Source organism: Hyperoodon ampullatus (genome assembly GCF_949752795.1).
Source record: "Hyperoodon ampullatus genome assembly, chromosome: 10".
Taxonomy (NCBI): Eukaryota; Metazoa; Chordata; class Mammalia; order Artiodactyla; family Ziphiidae; genus Hyperoodon; species Hyperoodon ampullatus.
Genome location: NC_136923.1, coordinates 36337541 through 36364117, shown reverse-complemented (window position 1 = coordinate 36364117; position 26577 = coordinate 36337541). Strand labels below are relative to the sequence as shown.

At 39.3% G+C, this 26577-nt stretch overlaps 2 protein-coding genes across 5 annotated transcripts in view; one reads left to right on the top strand and one right to left on the bottom strand.

Annotated features, from left to right (window-relative positions):
• Positions 1 to 26577, bottom strand: part of DCP1A (decapping mRNA 1A) — a gene marked incomplete at its 5' end in the record, with an annotated part of 57276 nt that overhangs the window by 19544 nt on the left and 11155 nt on the right. For all 4 annotated transcript variants that reach the window (XM_079713189.1, XM_079713188.1, XM_079713186.1 and 1 more), the window contains 2 exons: positions 4067 to 4205; positions 9203 to 9269. In XM_079713189.1, coding sequence (XP_079569315.1) covers positions 4067 to 4205; positions 9203 to 9269 — 206 coding nt within the window. The remainder of the gene's footprint in view (positions 1 to 4066; positions 4206 to 9202; positions 9270 to 26577) is intronic.
• The window catches only part of CACNA1D (calcium voltage-gated channel subunit alpha1 D), a gene marked incomplete at both ends in the record, with an annotated part of 464657 nt that continues 461513 nt past the window's right edge, over positions 23434 to 26577 (top strand). The window contains one exon of the mRNA XM_079713181.1: positions 23434 to 23566. Coding sequence (XP_079569307.1) covers positions 23434 to 23566 — 133 coding nt within the window. The remainder of the gene's footprint in view (positions 23567 to 26577) is intronic.

The following is a 26577-nucleotide window of genomic DNA, read 5'->3' as shown; positions in this document are numbered from 1 at the left end:
GGCATGTGGGCTTCAGTAGTTGCAGCATGTGGGCTCAGTAGTTGTGGCTTGCGGGCTCTAGAGCACAGGCTCAGTAGTTGTGGTGCACAGGCTTAGCTGCTCTGAGGCATGAGGGATCTTCCTGGACTAGGGATCAAACCCGTGTCCCCCGCATTGGCAGGTGGATTCTTAACCACTGCGTCACCAGGGAAGTCTCACAAACAAACTTTTGGGAAGATAATTTTACAGTATTTGGTAAAAACCTTAAAAATGTCAAAATCCTTTGATTTACCAATCCCATTTCAAGTAACTTAAGAGAAAATTAATGCTAATTAATAACAAGACAGCTACAAAGGTATACTTCTGAGTTCTTAAACAGAATTAGAAAAATCTAGGATATTGTTTATATAAGGCACAGAAATAAAAATATACAACTATTAACATCACAGTTTGCTTTTTCAAAAGCTTTTCATTCTACCAAATGAACTCTCCCAGGGACTCCCTGTGAGATAAATACTGTCACAAAAAGATACTGTTCTTTGGGGAAAAAAATAGGTTACAAAAAAGTTAATGAAAAAGTAGTTTTAAAACTAGTTAATAAAACTGTGTACTTAAATATTATCACACACATTGGGACTTATTTAGACAAATTTGTGGAAGGATAAATAACAAGGCATTAGTAGCAATTATTTCTAGGTGGTGGAATTATTTTTTTTCCCTTTATAATTTTAAAATATAAAATTTTCTATAATTAATATGCACTGCTTACATAATAAGAAAAATAATAGTGTTCCTATTTTTTTAAGAACAAAAAAATCCCTACCAAAATCTAGGATTACATCCTGTGGCTAGATGTGACTCAGAATGGGCCAACCTTAGTCAAGGCCTGTGTTTCAGCTATCTTTCTTTACATTAAAAACAGGAAATTTGGGGGACTTTCCTAGTGGTCCAGTGGGTAGGACTCTGCACTCCCAATGTAGGGGGCCTGGGTTTGATCCCTGGTTGGGGAATTGGATTCCACTCCACATGCATGCCGCAACTAAGAGTTCACATGCCGCAACTAAGAAGTCCATGTGCTACAACTAAAAAGATCCCACATGCTGCAACGAAGATCCTGTGTGCTAGAGCTGGGACCCGGCACAGCCAAAATGAATGAATAAATAAATAAATAAATGAATAAATAAATATAAAAAAACCCAGGAAGTTGGTTAAAACAAACTACTATAGGACGTAGGGAGAAAATGTTTATTATAAAGTGTTTTTATTTTCAAATAATCTCTATTATAAATTCCTCACTCAAAAGTCTGGAATTTCCGGACTTCCCTGATGGTCCAGTGGTTAAGAATCCATCTTGCAATGCAGGGGACGCCAGTTCAATCCCTGGTTGGGGAACTAAGATCCCACATGCCACGGGGCAACTAAGCCTGCATGTCACAACTAGAGAAAAGCCTACACACCACAAAAAAGCAGAAGAGCCCGTGTGCCGCAACTAAGACCCGACACAGCCAAAAAAAAAAAAAAGTCTGGAATTTCATTCACTGTATTATATACACTGGACAGGGGAGATTTAGAATTGGGATTAAATTCCATCACTGAGGGCTAGCTTGTACCCCTGCCCTTGAAACTATCAATCTCCCAAGCCTCTACCTAAAGATAAAGGGTCCATCTGGAACCATAGGCACCAGAGAAGAGCCCACCCAAACACTAAGATGTGAAATCACGGGCCACTGCTAATACTAACTCCATTTGATTAGATGATAGGCAAGTGCAGACAAGAAACGAAACTCTTGTTTAATGAAGCGCCACCTATTTATGGATGGTTTCCAAAAATAGAAAGAACATATTATGAAGTAAATATCAAAGATTTAACTAAATTCCCAAAGGTTTAGTCTTAATCCAGCCACAGAAATTTCATTTATTCCACACCATGGAAGAATTTTCTTTACAACAGTAATTATTGCACTTTCCATATTTTCTACTTTTGCAATGTTTATTAACTAGAAATCGTGTCAGATTTTTATTCTGCTCATGTGACCTAGAGTTCCTTTACAGCTCTGTGTAGAAAAACAAGGCTTTAGTTCTTTCTTTCCTTTGGAGATTACTCGCTTCTCAGCCTGAGGGAGAAGGTGGGCCATCTCCTGGAGTGTCTGCTCTAGTGTACAGCGCCTATACTTCCTATCCTGTGTGGCACCTTGATCTACTCATCACCGGGAACAGGTGACAGAGCTCGGAACTTATTAGTTACTTGTTGTCAGAACACCAAAAGGTCTCTATAAAAATAGAACGAGGCATCTATGTAGATAACCCATATCTCATTAAGGATATGAGAGGGAATTTATGGTAATATATGGTAATCTAAAAGTTCAGAAATGATTCTTGAAATTAATCTCATCTAGTTTCCGAAGAATCAAGTAATTCATTATAGAGATGACTGCTTTTCTTATATTAATTTTCACAGATCCACAAATTCTTCATAATTCTCTATGAGACACTGAGGAATTTGGTCCAAACTGAAACTTCTCATGGGCTCTAATGTACATTTCTCTACTCAGGAGGTGGGACCTTTGGTGTCTGAACATAGAAGATTTGTTGTAGTTTATGGTGAATATGACTGTTTTTAATTAGGGGCAACTACCTTCTAGAGCACTGCTTTCAAAGTTTGTTCCCCGAACTCTAGATTCTTGAGATGTTAACGAGTAGTATGTGAAAAATGGTCCTGTAGTCAAGTCAATCTGGAACTTGGGGTTACTGTTTTATTGTGGGACCTCTCAGAGTCTTGAGCACTGTAAAGCCCCAAGAAGATGGGGGAGGAGAAGCCACTCTAACAATGTTTTCTTAACTCATTTGACCAATTAGAACTTCTTTTCAAGGACTGCCTGTTAACAATGTAGAGGCTAGTGTTAGAGAACTGTTAGGGGAGCTACAGTCTTAGTGTTTTTCACACCTTGTTCCTTTAACTTTTGGTGAGGTGAAGATTAAACAAAAAAAGCTTAACTTAACCCAATGTTAGTAAAGAGTAAGATGACAATTTACAATTCTGCTGAAACAAAGTGCAGCAGTGGAAACCTTCAACCTCACTCCAAGGAAGCGTGGGGCTTTGAAGTGCTGATGTCAGGTGAAAAGCCAGGACAGTTTCAAAGCCACAAGGTTTGAAGACCACTGAGGAACTGCCCACTGCTTGGCACATAGTGGACATTTCATAAATATGTATTGAATAAATTACTGAATGCACCACAACTTCTATTTAATTCAACTTTGGGGAGAAAATGTTATTGATTAACTTTTAAACTAAAATACAGGGAGGGACTTCCCTGGTGGTCCAGTGGCTAAGACTCCGTGCTCCCAACGCACGGGGCCCAGGTTTGATCCCTGGTCAGAGAACTAGATTCCACATGCCACAGCTAAGACCTGGCGCAGCCAAATAAATAAATAAACAAATAAATATTAAAAAAAACAAAAACAAAACCCAGGGAATTCCCTGGTGGTCTAGTGGTTAGGACTCTGCACTTTCACTGCTGAGGGCCTGTGTTCAGTCCCTGTCGGGGAACTAAGATCCCACAAACCATGTGGCGAGGCTTAAATAAATAAATAAATAAACTAAAATACAAAACAGAAAGGAAAAAAAGCATTCTAGAAAAGCCTCTCATTTGGGTAATATTCCAAATGATGCTTAATGAGGGCTGTGCACCTAGCACCAATTACAGATCATAAATTATACACTTTGGTATTGCAGGGTGCAAGTTATCAGAGTACTTTTCAAAAACTACATAAATTCCTAAGACCTAGCAGAGCCTGCAGGGTGGAAGAAGAGGCGTAAAACCTTTCCAGAACTACCTGTTACAGGCTAACGCCTGCAGTCCAAGATCATTTTCTCCCACAGTAATTTTACAGGAATACAAAAAGAGCATTCTAAATTTTCTGAGGTAAGAAAATGTCTTTCCTTATCTTTTAGGCTTAAAATTATAAGACATGTTTTCTTTTTGAACTACTTATTCCCGCAGGCCCTGGAGGTGACTTCCCCAGCCCACAAGCCTCCCGCAGGTCTCCTCCTCCCTTTAGTTCTCCCACTCAGCATGCAGAGTCTCACCCTCTCATACTCATCCTTGGCTCTGCTTAGCATCTCCAGGATGTCGATGGGCCTGTGGTCACTGCAGCCGTTGGCCTGGCTGGGACTCTGCTTATCCCGAGCTGCTTGCTGGGACCGCCGTGTCTCCTCTTCTACCACGCTACAGGAGGAGAACCAGGTTTTAGAAAGACCTCTTTTGATACAATCTGACCCAAGAACTCTTTTGGTGTCCATCTTCCAAGGATACAGGAAGAATGCCACATGGTAACACCGTCCTCACAATACAAAACACAGAGCCTCGGTTACCCCATCCCAGGAGTATTCGACTACCTACTTCACCACCTCACTCACAACAGTACCAACCAATATATTTCACTGTCAGAAGGCCAAAAATACAGAATTCCTTTCCAGAGTGGGTAGAAGTAGGTACCTTTAAAACTCTACTGAATTATCTCATTATCTCTCTCTCTTTTTTAAAAGTATCTCAAAATCAGTCAAACTAACTGGTGAAGTAAATTTGAAAATGGACAGTGCCACCAAGACAAAGGAAGGCTGCACAGCTGAACAACCCCTGTGGAGAGTGTGTATGGATAATGGGGTAGCAAGGAGAAAGATCAGCTTCTTGAAAACGGAGGTCTCGGTGAATCTTCAAAAGTTAACGATAGCACTACAAGCAAACAAAAGATTTCTCTTGTTCTCTCCTTAAAAAATCACTAAGTGGGTGACTGAGGTTAGGGTGATTGTGGTGATGCTCTTTATTTTGATTGGTGCTGCTTAAGCTAATTCTGCACTTGAAAATATATAAAGCATGAAAAGTCAAGGTCTAAGTCGAGGGTTGGGGTCTTCAAATCTATCTGAGGGGTTTCATTTCTTAGGAACACCCTGTCTCCCCTGCCACGTATTAAAGTCTGAAGCAATTATAGCAAAATGTGAGAAACTGAAAGCTGGGCGGTGAGCACATGGATATTTTATTGTTTCTTATATTTTTCTTCAAGCTTGAAATAAAAGTAATACATTTTAATAAGGCAACTAGTCTTTTTTTTCTTTTAAAGATCCATTCAGGTTTCAATCCCAACTGTAATGAATAGGCCTACCTGCCATGGGATATTATAGGTACAGTCACAACTTGATAATCATATTAGTTGAGAACTTTCAGACAGTGATGATGACAGGCAATAAAACAATTCAGTAGCAAAAGGTTTGTTTTTATGGACTAAGAGGAGCAGGACAACAACAGGCCACCCAGTTTCAGTTTTACTGCTTTAAAACAGCCTGGCTAGGAACTCCCAGTAGTGTGTGTGGGATGGTTCTTTTATTTGAAAATACTGGGTTAAACAATATTAAACAGATTTTTTTTTTAAACAGCAAAAACATTCTGAGTTTTTAACATGCTAAAATGTATTACGATTCTCCAAGGATGGGCTTATAGATTTCCCCAAATTTATTTGACCGTAGAATCTTCTCTTGAAGCAGGATTCTTATTTGGAAAATGCTGCTTTAAGGTAATGGTGTCGTTTCTCTATTTAGATTCTTACAGCTCTTAATAGGATTATTATTTATAAAACAAATGTAGAATCATGGACTTGATGGCAGACTGAAAGAAGACAGGCATGTGATATGAGGATCAGACCAATTAGAATATTGTTTCATTTATATCCATACTGGTAATCAACTATTGGGAAAGAAATACTGTATTGTGACAACTGTGAGGCCTGTTGCAAAGGAAAAAAAGACTTGAGAGATATACATTGGTTATTTCTTGATGGTAGATTACGAGCAATTTCACTTTTTTTGTACTTCTCTTCATTTTCCATAATTAACAGGTACTCTTTTAATAATCGGAAAAAAGAGTACTATTAAAAATGACTAATTAGTTAATACTCAGTTATAGGCCACATCAGCCTGAATCCACCTTCTTGCTCTCCTACATAGCTTCTCAGTTCTTTTTTTTTTTTTTATTTTTTATTTTTTGTGGTACGCGGGCCTCTCACTGTTGTGGCCTCTCCCGTTGCAGAGCACAGGCTCCGGACGCGCAGGCTCAGCGGCCATGGCTCACGGGCCCAGCCGCTCCGCGGCATGTGGGATCTTCCCGGACCGGGGCACGAACCCGTGTCCCCTGCATCAGCAGGCGGACTCTCAACCACTGTGCCACCAGGGAAGCCCCTCAGTTCTTATTAACACCTTTTGGAATAAATCAATTTTTTACTTGAAGAATTTTTATTATATTGCGGCTGTCAAAACAGTGATAAGAACTAGATTTAACAGAATGGGCAATAACAGGCACTTTTATTTAGATGCACAATATGCCCAAAATAATTTTACCTGTATTTCTGGTTAAGAGAGGTGATATTCTGAAATATGGAGCAAATAGAGGCTGTATGCAGGCAAAGTTAGAGCAAAGAAGGATAAAGTAAACTTTTTATCTTTGGTGACCAGAACACCATTTATCACAAAGTTAATGTTAACATATTAGGTATTCTCTTCAGCCATAAATAGGCCAGACACTTGAAAACTCACTATCAACACTTTCATGAGGGCATTCACTAATCAGTTTCAATACCACCCCTGCTTCTAGTAAAACAAGCTTAAAGCTTAAGCAAATGTCCCTCTTTTGGGCATTTCTAGTGAAGGAACACTGAATGTCCTTTTTCCTTTCTGCTTCCTGTTTCTATTTCCTCATCCTATTTCTAGGCTCAATACAATAGTTTCAGATAGGCCTTCAGTCTTCTGCTTTATCTACATTCTGAAGTCTTGCCTTAGGTGTACCACCTGCCCTGAGAGAGAAAAAAGCTCAAAATGGTTTCCTGCAAATAGCTGTTAGTGCTGCAAGAGCCAGGTTCTCTCACTTTGGGCCCAAAAGCTCTCAATCTGCAGGAGAAAGTCTATATATTAATATATTCCAAAGCATAGATATTTAAGAAAAATATTCTGGATTTCAGGACAACCAAGAATCAACAAATCTTTGTCTTCTAAGTTATCAGAAGCTGCCTCTGCTGCCACTTTCAGAACTACAAAATAGTCAAATAAATGGGTTTGTAAAAAAAGTTTATTATCTTTTTTTTTTTTTTTTTAGAGAAAAGTTGTTCTAAAAAGAAAGTCTGGTTCTAGAGAGCCAACAACACATTTTCAAATGAATGACACAAGTTCATATGGAACAATGTCCTTGGGGTGCACACAGTAATAAACATGGCCTGCCAGTGGCTCATAGCTACAGCAAACAAAGCAGGAAGCAGATAAACATCCAACTGAGACATGTTAGCAGTCCTGGACTAAAATGTGGCCTTAGCCATGTGCACTTCTTTTAAAATGCAAATATACCTGGAACTGAGATTTTGGGCCTAATTATTTACACTTTTACAAGAATTAGTTTAAAATTAGACTGTTAAAAAGAAAATTAAGACTGTTTTCCCCCAGGCATGTAGGTAAAAACCTTGCAGGAGAGCAAAGGGAATTTTGATTTGACAGAGGGGAAAGAGAGCTCTGCATTTCTGAGGAGATTCAGGCAAAAATTGCAAAGGAAATATAAGTGCACCAGAACTCGCTGCCCACTGCAACAATTTGTCCAGAGCTCTGTAGTACCTCAGGCCCCTCTAGCACCTAAGTGTCTTGGGCTCCCAGAAACCAGAATGGCAATACCAGCAATACAGATAAGCCACATGAGGGGTGGCTTCTGTGGGCCAATCTGAGAAAGGTTGATGAACCATCCCTTAGAACATCAATCCAATGAAAATTACTTTCCAAATTCCAAGATTCTGGTTTATAAGAACTCTCCTGGAACATAATCCATTAGAGGATTGGGGACTACTAAACCTAGAATCTGTGTCAAAAATAAGTTCTCTTAAAGGAAGTAGCCACGGATGTGTGCAGAAGTTCTCTATCAGTTACTGAACACAGTTCCACCTGCTACAGTGGAAATATGGAGGGAACCTAAGGCAGATCCACTGCATGTGGTGGTTAGGCTGTGCACTGGACATAGAGGATACCCTCTGGAGCTAGGCAGTTCAATGGCTCTAACCACATGTTTAACAGTTAAATTATGATCTGTCTGCAGGACTGAATACAATGCAGTCGTTATAAATACTAGAATGCCCTGGAAAAATGCTGTTGACATGAAAAGTAGGATGTACAGTATGATCTTACTTTTTTAAGTGTAAAGAAAAAAGTGTTGCTTGCCATTTCAGTTCAAGAAACATCAAGCCTATAGCTACTGCAGTTGCCCACAGAGAGTGCGCCCTGAGAGGAATTCAGAATGGAGAAAAACAGGAAACATTCTGTGCTTTGGATATACTGGTCCTTAGATTAAGATGCATATCTAAGGAATCATTTCAATGACCCCAGATTCTTGCATCTTTCCATACATAGAAAAGCACTAAAATCATCAACTTAAGATGTCTGTTCTTTGCTATTGGCAATAATCTTTTGATGCTTGACTACATGTTTTTCTCAGCAAAAAAGTTCATATATCCTCATTCTTTTGGCATTCCATTCTCTAGCTCCCTTGTTTTTTCTTTTTTTCTTTTTTTTTTAAAGTATTTTAAAATTCTTGTTCTATTGCTGAGGGTCATATTTTGAATTCTTTTTTTTCTTTCTTGCCTTTTTGGTTTAAAAACAAAGTAGTCTTTAGCTGGTTTCAATTATGTAAATATATTTTTCCTATGGTATTTTCCTCTTGGTGGTAACATCTTAAGTAGATGATTTTTTTCTGATGTATATATATATATTAAAAAAAGTTCATATATATCCTGGCTCCTCCTTTACCTCTTGGGAGCAGTTCCTCAGAGGTCTCTGAGAGGCTATCTCCCAGGCTATAGCGCTCAGTAAGGTCACTGAATAAAAATTAACTCACAACTTTTATGTTGTGCATTGTTCTCTCAGTAGACATAAGAAACAATCACACACATCAACCCAAGGTACACGTAAAGAAAAAGACTGGAATGAAACAGACAAAAACGGTAATGCTAGTAGTAGTAGGAGGATTATAGATAATTTTAGATTTCTTTAAGCTTTGCTGCCTTTTTCAAAACTTTGACAATAACAGGAAATCAGGGGAAAATACATGAGTTAGTGGACTCCAGTAACAAAGAGAAAGGGGAAAAGTCATTTTTTCATCTCCTATATATCACTAATTAAGTCTATGGTGTAAACAGAAATACTTACTCGGCCATGAGTTTGGCTATGCGGTGACAGTCATTCTTGTCATAAAACCAGATACTGTATATTGACACTTGAAAAACAAAGAAAAAAAAATAAGGGGAAATGAGGTTTCAATACTTGGGTAATATGTAAGTAATATATTATCACCATAAAATGTCACAGAATTTACCATGAGGACCTCAAACTGTAGACATCATTACCAGATCTCATCAAACTTAAGATGCCACTAAAGTACAAGATAAACTATTATTTTATGTATTATCAAGAAAAAAAATGCTGCCAATTAAACTAAGAATTAACATTGATTGTGTGGAAAGGGAACGTTGCCTACCATTCCAGTAAATATCGTATATTGCCCTAGCCTGCCATCAAGCCATCAGCCACTTCAGCCACCCGCCCCCCCACCACTATGGTGAGCCCTAAGGCAAATTCAGGATGGAGACAAACAGCAAACACTGTGTGCTCTGGATACTGGCCCTAGATAGTTGCATATCTAAGATGCCTATCTAAGGAATAATTTCAATGAGCCCAGACCTTGCATCTTCCCGTACACACAAAAGCACAAAAATCATTAACTTGAGGTATCTGTTTTTTGTGATTAGCAGTAATATTTTGATGTTCAACTATATGTTTTCAGCAAAAACTCCTACATATCCTGGCTCCTCCCATACCTCTTTGGAGCATTCTTCAGAGTTATCTGAGAAGCTATCTCCTGGGCAACAGTCCTCAGAAAGGTCTCAATAAAATTTAACCTGCAACTTTTAGGTTTTGTTTTTCTTCACTTGATAATTGTAAAATGCTTTCCAAATTGATAGTCAAATGTGGGGAAAAAGGTGTCTTTTTTTTTTTTTTTTTTTTTTTTTTTGCGTTATGTGGGCCTCTCACTGTTGTGGCCTCTCCCGTTGCGGAGCACAGGCTCCGGACGCACAGGCCCAGCGGCCATGGCTCACGGGCCCAGCCGCTCCGCGGCACGTGGGATCCTCCCAGACCGGGGCACGAACCCGTGTCCCCTGCATCGGCAGGCGGACTCTCAACCACTGCGCCACCAGGGAAGCCCGAAAAAGGTGTCTTAATCGTTGAAAGCCATGTTCCAAAACCAAACACCAGAACCTTTATGAGTCTCTTGAAATTTAAAAATATAAAATTAATACCATGTTACAGTAAAAACAAAGCTTTGAAAAACAAACACCAACTCCAGACCCATCCTATGATCGACTCTATTCACACGTGAAATGGAAGTGCCCAGGCTGAGCTCCATATCACACTTCTTTTCCAAACTTTTATTCCCAGTATGGTGATTACCACTAAGAAAGCCCCCACAAAACACTGAATAATAAACAAGATCCTGCTGTATAGCACAGGGAACTATATTCAGTATCCTGGGATAAACCATAATGAAAAAGATAATAAAAAAGAATGTATATATGTATATAACTGAGTCACACTGCTGTACAGCAGAAATTAACATCGTAAATCAATTATACTTCAATAAAAAAATAAAGAAAAACACTGGTGAATGGATAGATGAACTTTATTATAAAGATGACTAAATATAAAACTACTGTAAATACTTAAAAAAATTAATTTATTTATTTCTATTTATTTATTTTTGGCTGCGTTGGGTCTTCCTTGCTGCACATGGGCTTTCTCTAGTTGCGGTGAGTGGGGGCTACTCTTCGTTGCAGTGCGCAGGTTTCTCATTGTGGTGGCTTCTCTTGCTGTGGAGCACGGGCTTCAGTAGTTGTGGCACGCAGGCTTAGTAGTTGTGGCTTGTGGGCTCTAGAGTGCAAGCTCAGTAGTTGTGGCGGATGGGCTTAGTTGCTCTGCAGCATGTGGGATCTTCCCAGACCAGGGCTCAAACCCTTGTCCCCTGCATTGGCAGGCGGATTCTTAACCACTGTACTACCAGGTAAGTCCAAAACTACTGTAGATGATTTTTTTTTTTAATTTAATTTATTTATTTATTTTTTATTTTTGGCTGTGTTGGGTCTTCGTTGCTGCACGGGCTTTCTCTAGTTGTGGTGAGTGGGGGCTACTCTTTGATGCGGTGCATGGGCTTCTCATTGCGGTGGCTTCTCTTGTTGAGGAGCCTAGGGCTTCAGCTCTAGGCTCTCTTGTTGAGGAGCACAGGGCTTCAGTAGTTGTGGCACGTGGGCTCAGTAGTTGTGGCTCGCGGGCTTAGTAGTTGTGGCTCGCAGGCTCTAGAGCACAGGCTCAGTAGTTGTGGTGCACGGGCTTAGCTGCTCCATGGCATGTGGGATCTTCCCAGTCCAGGGCTCAAACCTGTGTGCCCTGCATTGGCAGGTGGATTCTTAACCACTGCACCAACAGGGAAGCCCCAGATACTTTTTGAATTTATTTTTTTACTTGAACTTTTAATTTTTATACAGTTTTTAAAGGTTACTTTCCATTTACAGTTATTATAAAATTTTGGCTGTATTCTCTGTGTTGTACATATAAATACTTTCTGGATAAGGTAGATATACTGAATATATAAGTCAAAATAAACATAGCAATAGGCATGGCTCATTGCTACCATGTGCACCCACTGTGACACAGCACATCCCAGGTTGTACTCCCTTTCATACTTACTGTGACTCTCTGGCACAGGAAGGGCAGATATACTTCTATTTTTTTAAATTAAACTTTTAGTTTTGAAATAATTGTAGCTTAACATGCAATTGCAAAAAATAAACAGAGATCCTGTGTGCCCTTTGTTTCTTCCAGTGGTAACATTTTTTAAAACTATAACATAATATCACAGCCAGACTACTGACATTGATAAAATCAAGATACAGAACATTTTGGGACTTCCCTGGTGGCCAGTGGTTAAGACTCTGCCCTCCCAATGCAGGGGGCCCAGGTTCGATCCCTGGTCAGGGAACTAGATCCCACATGCATGCCACAACTAAGAGTTCACATGCCACAACTAAGGAGCCTGGAAGCCGCAACTAAGGAGCCCACCTGCTGCAACTAAGACCCAGCAAAACCAAATAAATATTAAAATATATATATATTAAAAAGAAGAAGATACAGAACATTTCTGTAGCCACAGAGATCCCTGTTGCCCTTTTATTGCCACACCCATCTCCCTTGGTACCCCTCCCCCATCTCTGACCCCTGACAAGCACACTAATCTGTTCTCCATTTCTATAATGTTGCCGTTTCAAGAATGTATTATAAATGGAATCATAGAGGATGCAACTTTTTGCAACTGACTTTTCTGTCTCAACATAATTCTCTGGATATTCATCAAAGTTGCTGCTTGCATCAATAGTTTGTTCCCATTTTTTGCTGAATAGTATTTCATGGTATGGATGTACTAGTTTATTTAACCATTTATCCACTGAAGGACATCTGGAGTGTTCCCAGTTTTTGGCCATTATGCATAAAGCTGCTATGTTCGGGTATAGGTTTTTGTGAACCTAAGTTTTCATTTCTCTGGGTTAAATGTCCAAAAGGACAGTTACTGAGCCACAGTAGTTGCATGTTTTTTAAAGAGAAACTGTTAAACTGTTTTCCAGTTTTCCAGTGGATGACACATCTAGTCTCTCTGCATCCTTGCCAGCATTTGTTGTTCTATTTTTTTTGTTTGTTTGTTTTTGCAGTACGCGGGCCTCTCACTGTTGTGGCCCCTCCCATTGCGGAGCACAGGCTCCGGACGTGCAGGCTCAGCGGCCATGGCTCACGGGCCCAGCCGCTCCGCGGCATGTGGGATCTTCCCGGACCGGGGCACGAACCCGTGTCCCCTGCATCGGCAGGCGGACTCTCAACCACTGCGCCACCAGGGAAGCCCTGTTGTTCTATTTTTAACTTTATGCATTCTGATAGGTGCATAGTGGTAACTCATGGTGGTTTTAATTTACATTTCCCTAATGGCTAACATTACTGAACGTCTTTTCATCTGCCTGTCATCTGTATATTCTCTTTAGTCAAATGTCTGTTTATGTCTTTTGACCCACTGGATTGTTTTTTAAACTGTTGAGAGTTCTTCATATATTCAATATACCAGTCCTTTGTCAGACTTGTGGTTTGAAAATATTTTCTCCTTTGTCTGTAGTTTTTTTTCATCCTCTTCACAAGGTCCTTCCAGAGCAAAGGTTTTTAATTCTGACAAGGTGCAATTTATGAGTTTTTCCTTTTATGGATTATGCTTTTGATGTCAAGTCTAAAAACTCTTTGCTGACCCCTAGATTCAAAATTTTATCCTGGGCTTCCCTGGTGGCACAGTGGTTAAGAATCTGCCTTGCCAATGCAGGGGACAAGGTTTCCAGCCCTGGTCCAGGAAGATCCCACATGCTGCGGAGCAACTAAGCCCGTGCACCCCAACTACTGAGCCTCCAGTCTAGAGCCCGTGAGCCACAACTACTGAAGCCTGAGTGCCTAGAGACAGTGCCCTGCAATGAGAAGCCACTGTGATGAGACGCCCATGCACCGCAATGAAGAGTAGGCCCTGCTATCTAGAGAACGCCTGCACGCAGCAATGAAGACCCAAAGCAGCCAAAGGTAAAATAAATAAAATAAATAAATTAAAAAAAATTTTTTATCCTGTGTTTTTTCCCTAAAGGGTTTATAGTTTTACATTTAAAATGGTGATCCATTCTGAAGTTTTTTGGGGAAAAGAAAGGTTTAGGTTAAGGTTCTTTTTTTTCTTTCTGGTGCAACTGTTCCAGTATTATTTGTTGAAAATGCTCTCTTCTATTGAGATACCTTTTGTACCTCTGTCAAATATCAGTTGGGCATATTTGTGTGTATCTATTTCTGGATTCTTTATTCTGTCCTATTTATTTGTTTATCCCTCTACCAATACCACATCATCTTGATTACTGCAGCTATATATAGGCTTTAATATTGGGAAGAATAATTCCTCCCACTTTATGCTTCTTTTTCCAAGACTGTTTTAGCTTCTAGGGTCTGTGTCTTTCCATATAAATTCTAGAATAAGTTTGTCTATGCCTAAAAAAATCCTTGCTGGGATTTTGACAGGACTTGGGAAGAGGTGACATCTTTAGTATGTCAAGTCCTTCAATGCACAAATATAGCACATCTCTCCATTTATTTAGGTTTTGATTTCTTTCATTTTGTAATTTTCAGCACACATACCCTGTATATTTTTTGTTATGTTTACCCTAAGTACTTAATTTTCTTTGTAGAGATTATGAATGGTATTGTTTTTAACTTGGGTTTCCACAGGTTCATTGTTAGTATGTAGAAGTCTGATTGATTTTTGTGTGTTGATCTTGTATCCTCACACCTTACCAAACTCACTTATTAGTTCTAGGAGTTTATACATAGACAATCATGTCATTTGTGAATAGAGACAGTTTTATTTCTTCTTTTCCAATCTGTAGCCCTCTTCTTTTTTCTTTTTCACCTTATTGCAGTGGCTAGATCTTCTAGTGCTATATTGAATAGCAGTGATGACAATGGATATCCTTGTCTTGTTCTCAATCTTATCCTTGTCTTGTTCTCAATCTTAGAGGGAAAACATTCAGCCTTTCACTTATGATATGGTGGATTAGAGTGACTGATTTTTAATATTGAACCAGCTTTGCAGATTTGGAATAAGGCCCATTTGGGCATAATTTATATTTCTTTTCTATATATTGTTGGCTTTACTAATATTTGGTTAAGGATTTTTTTCATCTAAATTCATGAGAGATAGTGGTCTGTGGTTTTCTTTTTTTTTGTACTATCTTTGTCTTGTTTGGGTATTAGAGTAAATACTGGTCTTACACAATCAGTTGAGAAGAGTTCCTTCCTTTTCTGTTTTCTGGAACAAACTGTGTAAAATTAGTGTTAATTTTTCTTTGAATTCTCCAGTAGAACTATCTGGGCCTGGAGATTTCTTTTTCGAGAGCTTTAAAATTATGGTTTCAATTTCTTTCATGGCTATAGGACTACACGTTATCTATTTTATCTCGGTTGAGTTTTGCAGTTTGTTGTTTTCAAGGAATTGGTCCATTTCTTCTAAGTTGTCAAGTTTATGAGTATAAAGTTAATAGCATTCTCTTATTACAGAGGATGCATAGTGACATTGTAAGCAGATACGGTAGGAGGTCCCAGGAGAAAGAGAACCAGGCACAGCTTTCTTGACAGAAGAGAAGCCATTTTTGGCCTAAGACATTTTGTGATCTAAGCCTGGCCACCATGCTTGCCCCTGAACAGGTCCCAGTAACTAATGATCTTAAGGGAACAAAAGAATGCAGAAACAAACTATTATCAGGCAAGAGAAGTAACAATAACAAAGATAACATATCAGTCTTAGATTCCCTGTTCTGTTTCAATGGTAAGACTAGCCTGAAAAGCTCAACCACCAGATCAACTGAAACCTAAGGAGTGATGATGTTGACCTTTTCTGACCCTCAATCAACTATAGAAGCTTGGACTCTGTGGACCACTCAAGCCCCTTCATGAATATGCATGACTTCAATCAACGAGAAGCTTGGACTCTGTGGACCACTCAAGCCCTTTCATGAATATGCATGTATCCTTAGCTTAAAACTCCCCTAATTTTGCTGTTTGGGGAAAACCTGCTTTGGAAAAGCCCAGCAGTTCTTAATTGCTGCAAGTAATAACAAATCCTTCCGGGCTTCCCTGGTGGCGCAGTGGTTGAGAGTCCGCCTGCTGATGCAGGGGACACGGGTTCGTGTCCGGGTCTGGGAAGATCCCATGTGCCGCAGAGCGGCTGGGCCCGTGAGCCATGGTCGCTGAGCCTGAGCGTCCAGAGCCTGTGCCCCGCAACGGGAGAGGCCACAACAGTGAGAGGCCTGCGTACCGCAAAAAACAAAAACAAAAAAAATAAATCCTTCCTTCTACTGATCTTTGGCTTGGTTTTGTCTTTTGGCTCAACACCCACCAAGAGGCAAACCCAGTTTTGGGGTAACAACGTCCACTGTTTCATTCCTGATATTGCTAATCTGTATCGTGTTTTTGCTTTTGTTAGTCATTACTAAAGGTTTATCAATTTTATTGACTTTTTCAAAGAACTTCTTTTTTTTTTTTTTTTTTTTTTGTGGTACACGGGCCTCTCACTATTGTGGCCTCTCCCGTTGCTGAGCACAGGCTCCAGACACGCAGGCTCAGCGGCCATGGCTCACGGGCCCAGCCGCTCCGCGGCATGTGGGATCTTCCTGGACCGGGGTACGAACCTGTGTCCCCCACATCGGCAGGCGGACTCTCAACCACTGCGCCACCAGGGAAGCCCTCAAAGAACCAACTTTTTGTTTCATTGGTTTTTCTCTATTTTCATCTTTTCAATGTCACTGATTTTTCTGTTCTCATCTTTGTTCTTTCCTTACTTCTGTATGCTTTGAGTTATTTTATTTTGTTCTTCTTTTCCTAATTTCTTGAGGTGGGAATTTAGTAGACTCCCAGGCAGTGTTGCTTGAAGGGGTGAGAGAAGTTTCCCATGGCTAGGCCATCTGGTATGCCTTTAGTGGGGAGCCTCAGACCTTCAGAGATGAAGACTGCTTCCCAGGCCAGACTGGTTGTGATGTGATTCCTCCCCTGCTCCCACCACACCTTCATGAAAAGGAGGGAACATATTACCCCAGTGGCCACTTATTGTCAGTAGGGCTTCCAATCCTTCCTGCCAGTTTTGCTGGGCTCACCTGGTATTGCTGGCAGGACTCCCATTTGACCTGGGAGAGGAATGAGCCTAACTGGGGCACCCTCCTTTGCTACACTGGAGGTCAAGAAACACCAGGCCTGGGTCCCCTTCTTCTGTTGGGCGGGAGGGTTGTAAGACAACATGCTGTTGTGTTTTTCTTTGAGTTCTGGGTCCTGCACCAGATCATCTTCGTCCTTCTACTGTTCAGAGTTTTCCTGATTGTCTTTTGGGTTACTTCTGGTTCTTATAGTTGTACTTAACAGGGTAGAAGCAAAGAAAGACAAACCTATGCCATTTTGTTTGGATCATTAGTCTCATTATATATGCTTATGGATGGAAAACTGAAGCTCATGGAAAGATTACATGACATTAATAAATCAGAGAAAAATAGCCTTATAACTAGAACTCAGGTCTTCTCATTCCTAGGCCAATAATCCTGCCACTATACACCCAATGCCTCATTAGTTGAAATAACGTAAAATATTTTGTAGAAACAAAAAAGTTAATGAGCTTCAATTATGCTTGAAGACTAAAGGAACACATAAAAGAATAAAGTATAAATAATTGAATAAGTTAAAAATTATACACTAAAAGACTGACAGAATATAGAAAATATAAATGCTAGCACAAGAAACTAAATAAATTAAAAATCCTTTTTTATAACTACGATTTGAATTTCATCAATACACATGAACATATATTGATATTACCAATACACATTCATTTAGAAAGCCACTGTTTTTTTTTGTTTGTTTGTTTTGTTTTTTTGCAGTACACGGGCCTCTCACCGTTGTGGCCTCTCCCGTTGCATCGGCAGGCGGACTCTCAACCACTGCACCACCAGGGAAGCCCAACTGAAAGCTATTTTAACGGCGAATTTTTTGTTTCACCCTGAATTAAGGTCATTACATTCTATAAAAGACTTCATGGCCAATCACAACTTTAACAGTTTCTTTTCAATGGAAATAAAAGTTTAATTGGCTTTTTTATTGCCATTGTAGAGTGAGATAAAACATTGATATACAGAGTAAGTGAATGGTTTCATTTTAATCAATGAAGATCATGAACATGGATTTTTTTTTTTCCCTATTCCGTTCACAAGGGGGTTTCTCTGACCCCACATCTGGCCATGTGTCCTACCATGAGGCAGCCCAGGCTTGCTTTTGTTTTCTGAGCCGTCAGCCTGCTGTGAATAGTTCCCAGTGTTTGGAATCCATTTTCATCGCCCCTCTTCTGTTCACAGAGCTTCAAAACACTACCAATGCTTCAAACAGAGTTAACATCCTTGAATAATAGATAATTCTGGAATATTTTACATGATGTAAGTCGACAGATTAAACTTACCTTTGACATCCCAATGGAAGAAGCACAGAAGCAACCTTGTTACAGAGGAGATAATTGCTAAGCATTATCTACCACAGGCTCTTAGTTATGTTCCTTGCAGCTAAAAATTGCTCCAACATAGAGTAAATTGGATTGGGGTTCTGAAAAGACTTCATATATGGCAATCACACACAACTACCTTTCTCTAAATATGCCTCATCTGACCTTGGCTAAAGAACACACAAAATACAAGAGGCCAAATACAAAAGATGCCAATATTTCTCTAATAGGCACCCCATACAACTTAGAGTGATGAGAAAAAAGGATGATATGCAATACATCAGGCTCAGAGAGGAACACACAATATTTCTGGGGGCTAAGCAGAGGCATTTAAGTATGTTTTCATAGGGGATTTGCAAACCAAACTCTTAAGAAAGAATTCCATATCAATAATCAAAGTAAGTCCACCCGAGCTGTCAACTTACTTTGACAAATCTTTACTTAAGCCCTACCCCCTTTCCTTTGAAGAAATACACTATAATTTAGAAATAAGATGCACACTTTCCACACTTGTACATTATCAAGTAAACGCCAAAAAAGAGCCAAACACTTTCAAAGGCATGCTGCAGAAGAAATAAAGATAAGGAAGCCATAATGATAGCTTAATGGGTAAAGGATAAGAGTCACACTCGATTCTGCCAAAAGCAGACCTGTAGAGGTTCAGACACGCATCAAAGAATCAGCTCTGTCTGCCAACATATCAAATGCTCAGTGCATGCAACTGGCAAGGAGGCCCAGGGACCTGCCACTAAGCCTGTCACTGTCACTGGTGAGGAAAGACAGACAAGTTCACCAGATAGCTAAAACCATGGAAGACCTTGTCTCTAAACCAAAGCTAAGTATTCTTCCCTCAAGAGAACTTACACTCTAAGGCCCAACACATTTTGCCAACAATTTGCTTGCTGAAACATCTTGATTAATTATACCACAGAGGATTTAGGGATTTGGCAATACCGTATAATTTTGCTATGGTAAATAATGGCATCCTGTTTTATAAGTGGCTTTTCTCAATATGAAAGCAAATTATTTAGTTATTGGACACCCACCACATATCATGGCTGTTAACCATTGTCCCAAGTAAGTCATGCTGTTACTGAAGAGTTAGGGGGTGTGACAGGACATTTAAATACCTTTATGTTGTACTTCCATAAAAAATAGCAAAGTGCAGAAAAGTATATTCAAAAGTAAACGTTTCCATTGCTTTTTTCTTTTTATAACTTAAAAAAATTTTATTTATTTTATTTATTTTTGGCTGCATTGGGTCTTTGTTGCTGTGTGCGGGCTTTCTCTAGCTGTGGTGCATGGGCTTCTCATTGTGGTGGCTTCTCTTGTTGCAGAGCACGGGCTCTAGGCACGTGGGCTCAGTAGTTGTGGCTCACGGGCTCTGGAGCACAGGCTCAGTAGTTGTGGCGCATGGGCTTAGTTGCTCTGCGGCATGTGGGATCTTCCCAGATCAGGGCTCGAACCCGTGTCCCCTGCATTGGCAGGCGGATTCTTAACCACTGAGCCACCAGGGAAGCTCTCCATTGCTTTTCAAGTGACAGCCCTTTTCTTTTGAAAGTATGAAAAATACAATCGACAAAGATTAAAGTTATTGGATTATTTAATATTGATAAATTTTAAAAAGCTGAAGGGCAAGACATCCATTTCCCTGCAGAGTCCTGTCTGAAGATCCAGGAGCCAATTATGGTTTGATGTTATACCTCATTTTGCTTCTCATCTGCAGTGGCATATGGCACACACAAGATCAAGGAAACCCAAATTAGTTTGGAGCCTTTAAAAAATCCCTTGAGACTTCTAGAGATTCTGTGAACTGTCACAAAAACAGAGCTGGGAATCACTCTCATGCACGTTGTCTTTTTATTCATTTATTATTTAGATCTGATCTACTTTCTAAAAGGATTTGAGGAGGCTGAAGATTTTCTCAGTATGGTGCCAAGCAGAAAAAGGGGTTTGATAAAGCTTTTTGGCATTGAGTTATAAAATTATTATAAAATTTATGAAGACGACACCCACAAAGATCCCCTAGACTGGGGAACAAAAACAAGAAAATGTACTTTCAACATAACCAAAAATATTTACCCTAGAATGAGGAAGACCCTTCTGATTATAAAAGTACTGTTAAGAATGGAGATGATACAGACATAAGCCTGCCCTGACAAGTGAAAAAGCAAATGCCTTGACAGATCATTTCCTTTAAGACAAGAATAAGCCTGGTGGCTCCTTATCAGTATCAAAAGGTTGGGAAAGAGAGAGAAGAGAAAGTCTCCGAGGTGGGGTGGGGTTTAGAACACACACACACACACACACACACACACACGAAAAGGGGTATGGAGCCAAAGACTGCGGACCTGGGATTACGACTGGAGACTGTGGTAGGTGGCAAACAGGCAGGTGAGGCAATGCTGTGAATCTATAAGTACGGCTGGTAAGTGTAACTGGGTTACGTCAGCAGCTTACCTTTTTTGGACAAAAGAACACACATATTAAAACACCACTGAACACTAACATGGCAGAGAAAGAGCACACCTTCTAAAATTTAAATTATAATGTCCATTTAGTAAACACTGATTAAAAGACTTAGGCCAGGAAATTAAAAATGCTATTCTGCAAGCTCTTTGGTTTGTTTCTAAATTTGGTTCCCCTCTCTAAATTAAATCAAGTCCAAAGTATTTACCAGCAATACTGCTTCCATAGTCCCTTTTAACACTGTAATTTCAGTATAGGATTCAGACACATGAAATGACCACTGAATGTATTTGGGGACTAGGAAAATAAACCCCAAAATATCACAACTGATGATTCCTATTTTTTTTTTTTTTTTTCGGTACGTGGGCCTCTCACTGTTGTGGCCTCTCCCATTGCGGTGCACAGGCTCCGGACATACAGGCTCAGCGGCCATGGCTCACGGGCCCAGCTGCTCTGCGGCATGTGGGATCTTCCCGGACCGGGGCACGAACCCGTGTCCCCTGCATCAGCAGGCGGACTCTCAACCACTGCGCCACCAGGGAAGCCCGATGATTCCTATTTATAAACTTTTTATTCTTTAATGATGGGCAACCCTGAATAAAATAGCGAATCACACCAGGGTTTCACCTCTACTGTCAGGACTTATCGCCACCATTGCCACACAGTACTTGCCACTCCCTAAGGCAGAGCTTCCCCTGAGCTGCAAGTGATTATGGATGTGCCAAAATGTTGGATTCATCCAACCCCCATTAGTGGTCTGTTCACCCCAGTGTCCCACACAAATCTATATTATCATTTTTATGTATCATAAGGGACAACAAAGGGTGGGAAGCATGGCCCTTGGCTTCCATGCAGCCAAGTTCCTGTTTTCTGGGCTTCTAAAAATCTACACTTAGGGGTTTGGGAAACAGGTCAGACAGTGGTGTAAGAAAAGGGGGAATTTCTTTTTTCTCCTTTCTCTAACTTCTCTCCTACATGTTTTTCTACTAATTTACTAAGAGATTATCCAAACCAGGGTTGTAAGGCAAATGCTGAAGGTGGTATAAGAGACCTCAGGGTGTGATGGGATCAGCGAAGCTCTGGTGAGCAGGCCCTACCCAGCGCTCTGCTGACTGTTAGTGCTTGCAGGAATGCAGGTGCTGTGTGGCCATACATGCCATTTTATCATAAGAAGAAAAGGTAGAACTCCAGATATGTGTGTGTAAAATACCCCCAATTCTTTTAAAAATTTATTTTATTTATTTATTTTTGGCTGCGTTGATTCTCTGTTGCTGAACGCAGGCTTTCTCTAGCTGCGGCGAGCAGGGGATACTCTTCGTTGCGGTGCGCAGGCTTCTCGTTGCAGTGGCTTCTCTTGTTGCGGAGCCCAGGCTCTAGGCACACGGGCTTCAGTAGTTGTGGCTTGTGGGCTCAGTAGTTGTGGTTCATGGGCTCTAGAGCACAGGCTCAGTAGTTGTGGCGCACGGGCTTAGTTGCTCTGCGGCATGTGGGATCTTCCCGGACCAGGGCTCGAACCCGTGTCCCCTACATTGGCAGATGGATTCTTAACTGCTGCGCCACCAGGGAAGCCCAAATGCCCTAATTTTTAAAATGTTGGTAGCAAATGCTTATCCTACGCCTTCCTCTAACAAAAAGAAAAAGTTGAGCATGCCTAGCAGCAGTGACTTTGCAAGTAGCTCAGATCTGCCTGGACCCTCCGGGGGACTGAATGTCAGAGGGCTGTCTTCAGGTTTATTCTGCCCACTCCAGAGTGGCTTCAAATCTTCCTGGACAAGTGGTTACTCTGTTTCAATTTTTCACCTCCACAGTGTGCTTCCCTATATTAACACAAGGTGAAAACCTATACAACACATAGTAAGAACTTTCTGCCACTTAGCTATAAGTAATTGTTGCTTTCCTTTTTGAGTTCTTGAAAGAGAAAACATTAATTACCTAAAAGAAATAAGTGGAGCATACATGGTTAACTTTTAAAATCTTTACAATTAAGATAACACTATAATAAAAAAATGATAAAAATTGCTTTTCCCCTGACAACACTACTTTGGGCAGGGGGGGAAGCCAGTAATTAATTAGGCATAATGAAAAGAATCTGCTTTGGAAATTCTGACACATTCACAGGCTCATGAAGTTAACAAGAAGGTACCTGATGGAGCTCTACAAGAATACTAAGTGGTGGCCTATGACAGGAAGCATTAAAGATTTTTGATATGTCTGACCTAACAGTGTCACCAGATCAGCCTTAGAGTCTAAGTCACTGTTTTCATGGTGTTTTTACCTCTTCAATCTACAAAGGTGGCAACAGCAAGGCTCTTTATCTTGGTTCAGAAGGCCAGACTAATGCAGCGCCACAGATCCTTCTTCTTTCACTGATTGCAGAATCATACCAACCACAGCAGCTGCTGCTGATGGGGGAAGACTGCCTGCCTTTCTTCAGGCTAAGTAAGAAGCAGTATGCTGGATTCAAAGATCACAAAGAATGAACTGTGTAACTTTAAAAACTGTTTATAAATTCCTCTTTCAGTCTCGAGGTAGAACTCACATTTTCTGAGTTGACAAATTGTAAACTTATCTTGCAAGGAAATTTCCTGCACTGTGCTTTAAGTCTGAAGATTTGTGCCAAATGCCAGCAGCCACCTAGCATCTCTACTGTTCCAAGTCTTGCCCTTGAACTGAGAAAGGACAAGCAGAGACCAAGAAACACAAACACACACTACAGTATTTCTCCTACTAAAACTTTCCATTTGGCAGCTACTTTTTCAACGCTATGGAAATGAATCTCCCTGCTTTTTCTAGTGATCTAATTTTAATTAAAAATGCTCTATATCAAGAGACTGATGCCCGATATAAAGGAAAAGTTACAAGTGAAGCGGAAACGAAGGGGTACTTCGCACAGGTTTTTGGAGGTAAGTTCTTAAAAATATTAAATAGCAATAATATTTTTATATTCAATTGTTTTGTTATGCTGATCTGTTGTTGTTGTTAAGCTGGTTACAGAGTGAAGCTTTGTTGATTTTTTTCAAAAGTGCTTCTGGATTATAGAAAACATTTTAAAATGAAAAGTGGCATTCAGTGGGAGATCCATGCCTTAAGGTGTTGGGTGGAGGAAACATGGAGTTGTCCTTGTTAAGATGATTATCGTTCAGTAAAAAGATGTCAAGTCTAACATGCACACAAAGTAAGATAATCACTTCTCTTTTGGCTAAAACCGCCACCACAAACTTGTCTAAGGACAGAATAAAGTTAGGTGTGAGAAGAGAAAATCTAGACTGTATACTTCTAATTCATGAATCAGTATTGCTGTTAAAAATGACCAGGAAAAACAACATGTAAATACCCTCACAATCTCTCCGGTGGATCACATTTTCACTGTAACGAGCTTAATCATTCAAATTGGCAACTGGTAAGTCTCAAATCACAGATCTTAAATCATTAATTTTTACCACTAATTAATAGGGTTGTTTCAGGAATAAATATGCACAGCACTGGGATTAATATAGTAGCATATTTCTTTAAGAATCTTGACCTTTACCAGAAAGGCAGAGTTCTGACATTAAAAGTTCTAACACAAATTAAAGACTTCTGCTTATAATTTTCTAAGAAAATAAAACAGAATCTCAGAACTAGAAACATACATAAAATTCTTTAAAAGTACACAATACTGTTAATCAAAATGATATACCGTGTGGTAAAATGCTTAGCAAAAGATATTTAATAAACATTAATGAATTAAGATGTGCATCTGAATTAAATAATCACCTTGTTTGTTTAAAAACAAAGTAAAGGACAAAATAAATAGTTTTTGCAAAAGAAAATCATTAAATGCTAGAATAGATTTTACAGAGCTTAGTGGTACCACAAACCTTTATCTTAATATTTTCAATTAACCAGGTTATACTGTAAACTGTCTAGCTGTAACAAAGAAAAACCAGTTTTGCTTGCTTTCACTTTTTTGTTGATTCACATACCAAATTTTGGATTTAAAAAAACTGCTCAGAACCTACCTTACAAAATGGCCTTGAGGCATGTCATAATTAAGTCATACACACACACACACACACACACACACACACACATACATATAAAGAACAGATTCCAGGTTACCACGTTCACCCTGAGAGATACCCAGAGAAGTGGAAATCAAAGCACCCCTGACATTGATCTTGGGGAAAAGAACCTTCTAAGAGAAACATACTTAGTGAGGTATGTTGCTTGTAGCAGGTGCTCACCAAATGCTTGAAGGAAGAGTGGATAATAGAAGCACAATTTTCTCACTGTGTAGATAAGTGTCCTGTGATAAGATCAGAAATGTACAGATGCTATGGATGCTTTTTCAGAGGCCGGTTGCTATACGGAGAGCTACTCTAGTACCATTTACTGAACCGGACAGAACATTCTTCTCAGCCTTTTTTAAGATGTGATGGAAGAGACTTTAAACTACTGACCCAGTTATTTTATTGAGTCCATTTATTCCTGACTAAGTTTTGTTACACTGTGTTTTTTCCAGGAAACTGTCCATATAATCCAAGTTTTAAATTTACAGGCAGAAAGTTCTTCATAGTGGTTTCTTATTTTTAAAAAGTTCTTTGCAATGGTTTCTTATTTTATTCTCTATCTTTAGCCGCTATATATATACAGTATATATTATTACTAGTATTGCCTATTATGCCTCTCCTTGCTCTTTTTTTGTCGTTGTTGTTGGATCAATCAAGTTATAGGGGAGAGTTTTTTGTTTTGTTGATTTGCTCTACTGTTCTATTGCAATTCCTACTTTCTGCAATTAATTTCTACTCATCTATATTTTCCTTCAACTTAAAGATTTATTTTTTCCTCTATAACTTCTGTGGCTGGGTAGCCTACATATGGTATTTTTTAAATAAAACTCTATACAGACTTGAAAAAAATGCAAATTCTTGAACTGCTAGAAGCAGGGTTCTTTATATGTCCATGAGATCAAGCCTAACTGTGTTGTTTAAATATCCCATAACCTTATTAAATTATCTGCCTTATCTGTCAATTACTGAGGTGGCCTGTTTAACTCTCCCATTATAATTATGGATTTTAAACATTTGATATGTAATTCTGACAAATATTAATACAAGGTAATACCAGTTTGGAATTGTTTTATCTTGCAGGTTATTTACTCCTTTTGTCATTATGTGGTAACTTTTATTCCTGATGATGTTTCTTACCTTAGAATCTATCATGTGTGATTTACATAGTTACATCAGCCTTGTTTGGTTAACAGTTACCTAATATATATAATTCTATCCCTTTACTTTCAACCTTTCCTGGCTTTTGAGTTTTCAGTTTTTTGAAAACAGCATTTTTGGCAAATTCTGTATCTTTATCCAATCTCTGAATCTCTTTTAACTGGCAAGTACAGCTCACTTAACATTTGTTCTAAATACTGATTTACTTATTTCTGCCATTTTATTATAACTGGGCTATTTCCCATGGTTTCTATTTACGTTTTTCCTATCTTGATTTATACTGGCTTAAAATCAAGACATCCTATTTTTTGTTCTGCAGTGATTACCCTGAATCTTTTGGGTAATCACTTGACTTAAAAGTCTGTTGTTCATCAATTTATTTACCCTCTCCTCAGTCTTGGGATGCTTTAGGTTTGGAAAGCTTTTATCTTATATTATTGCTGTCTAGTATTTTTGCTTCACCTTTTTAATATCTCTACTCAAACTAGTCATTTTATTGTTTTATACAGTCAATGCTTATTTTGATATACCTTCTTTTCTTTGCTCATTATTGTTGTTGCTTAAATCTCATTACTTCTGTGTTCAATTTCCTTATTTCTGAACTATAGCCTTTAGAACTGCACTGGTAAAATTAAATTAATTAAACTAAATTAACAATTAATTTACAATTAAAAACTCAGTTGTACTAGGCACATTTGAAGTGT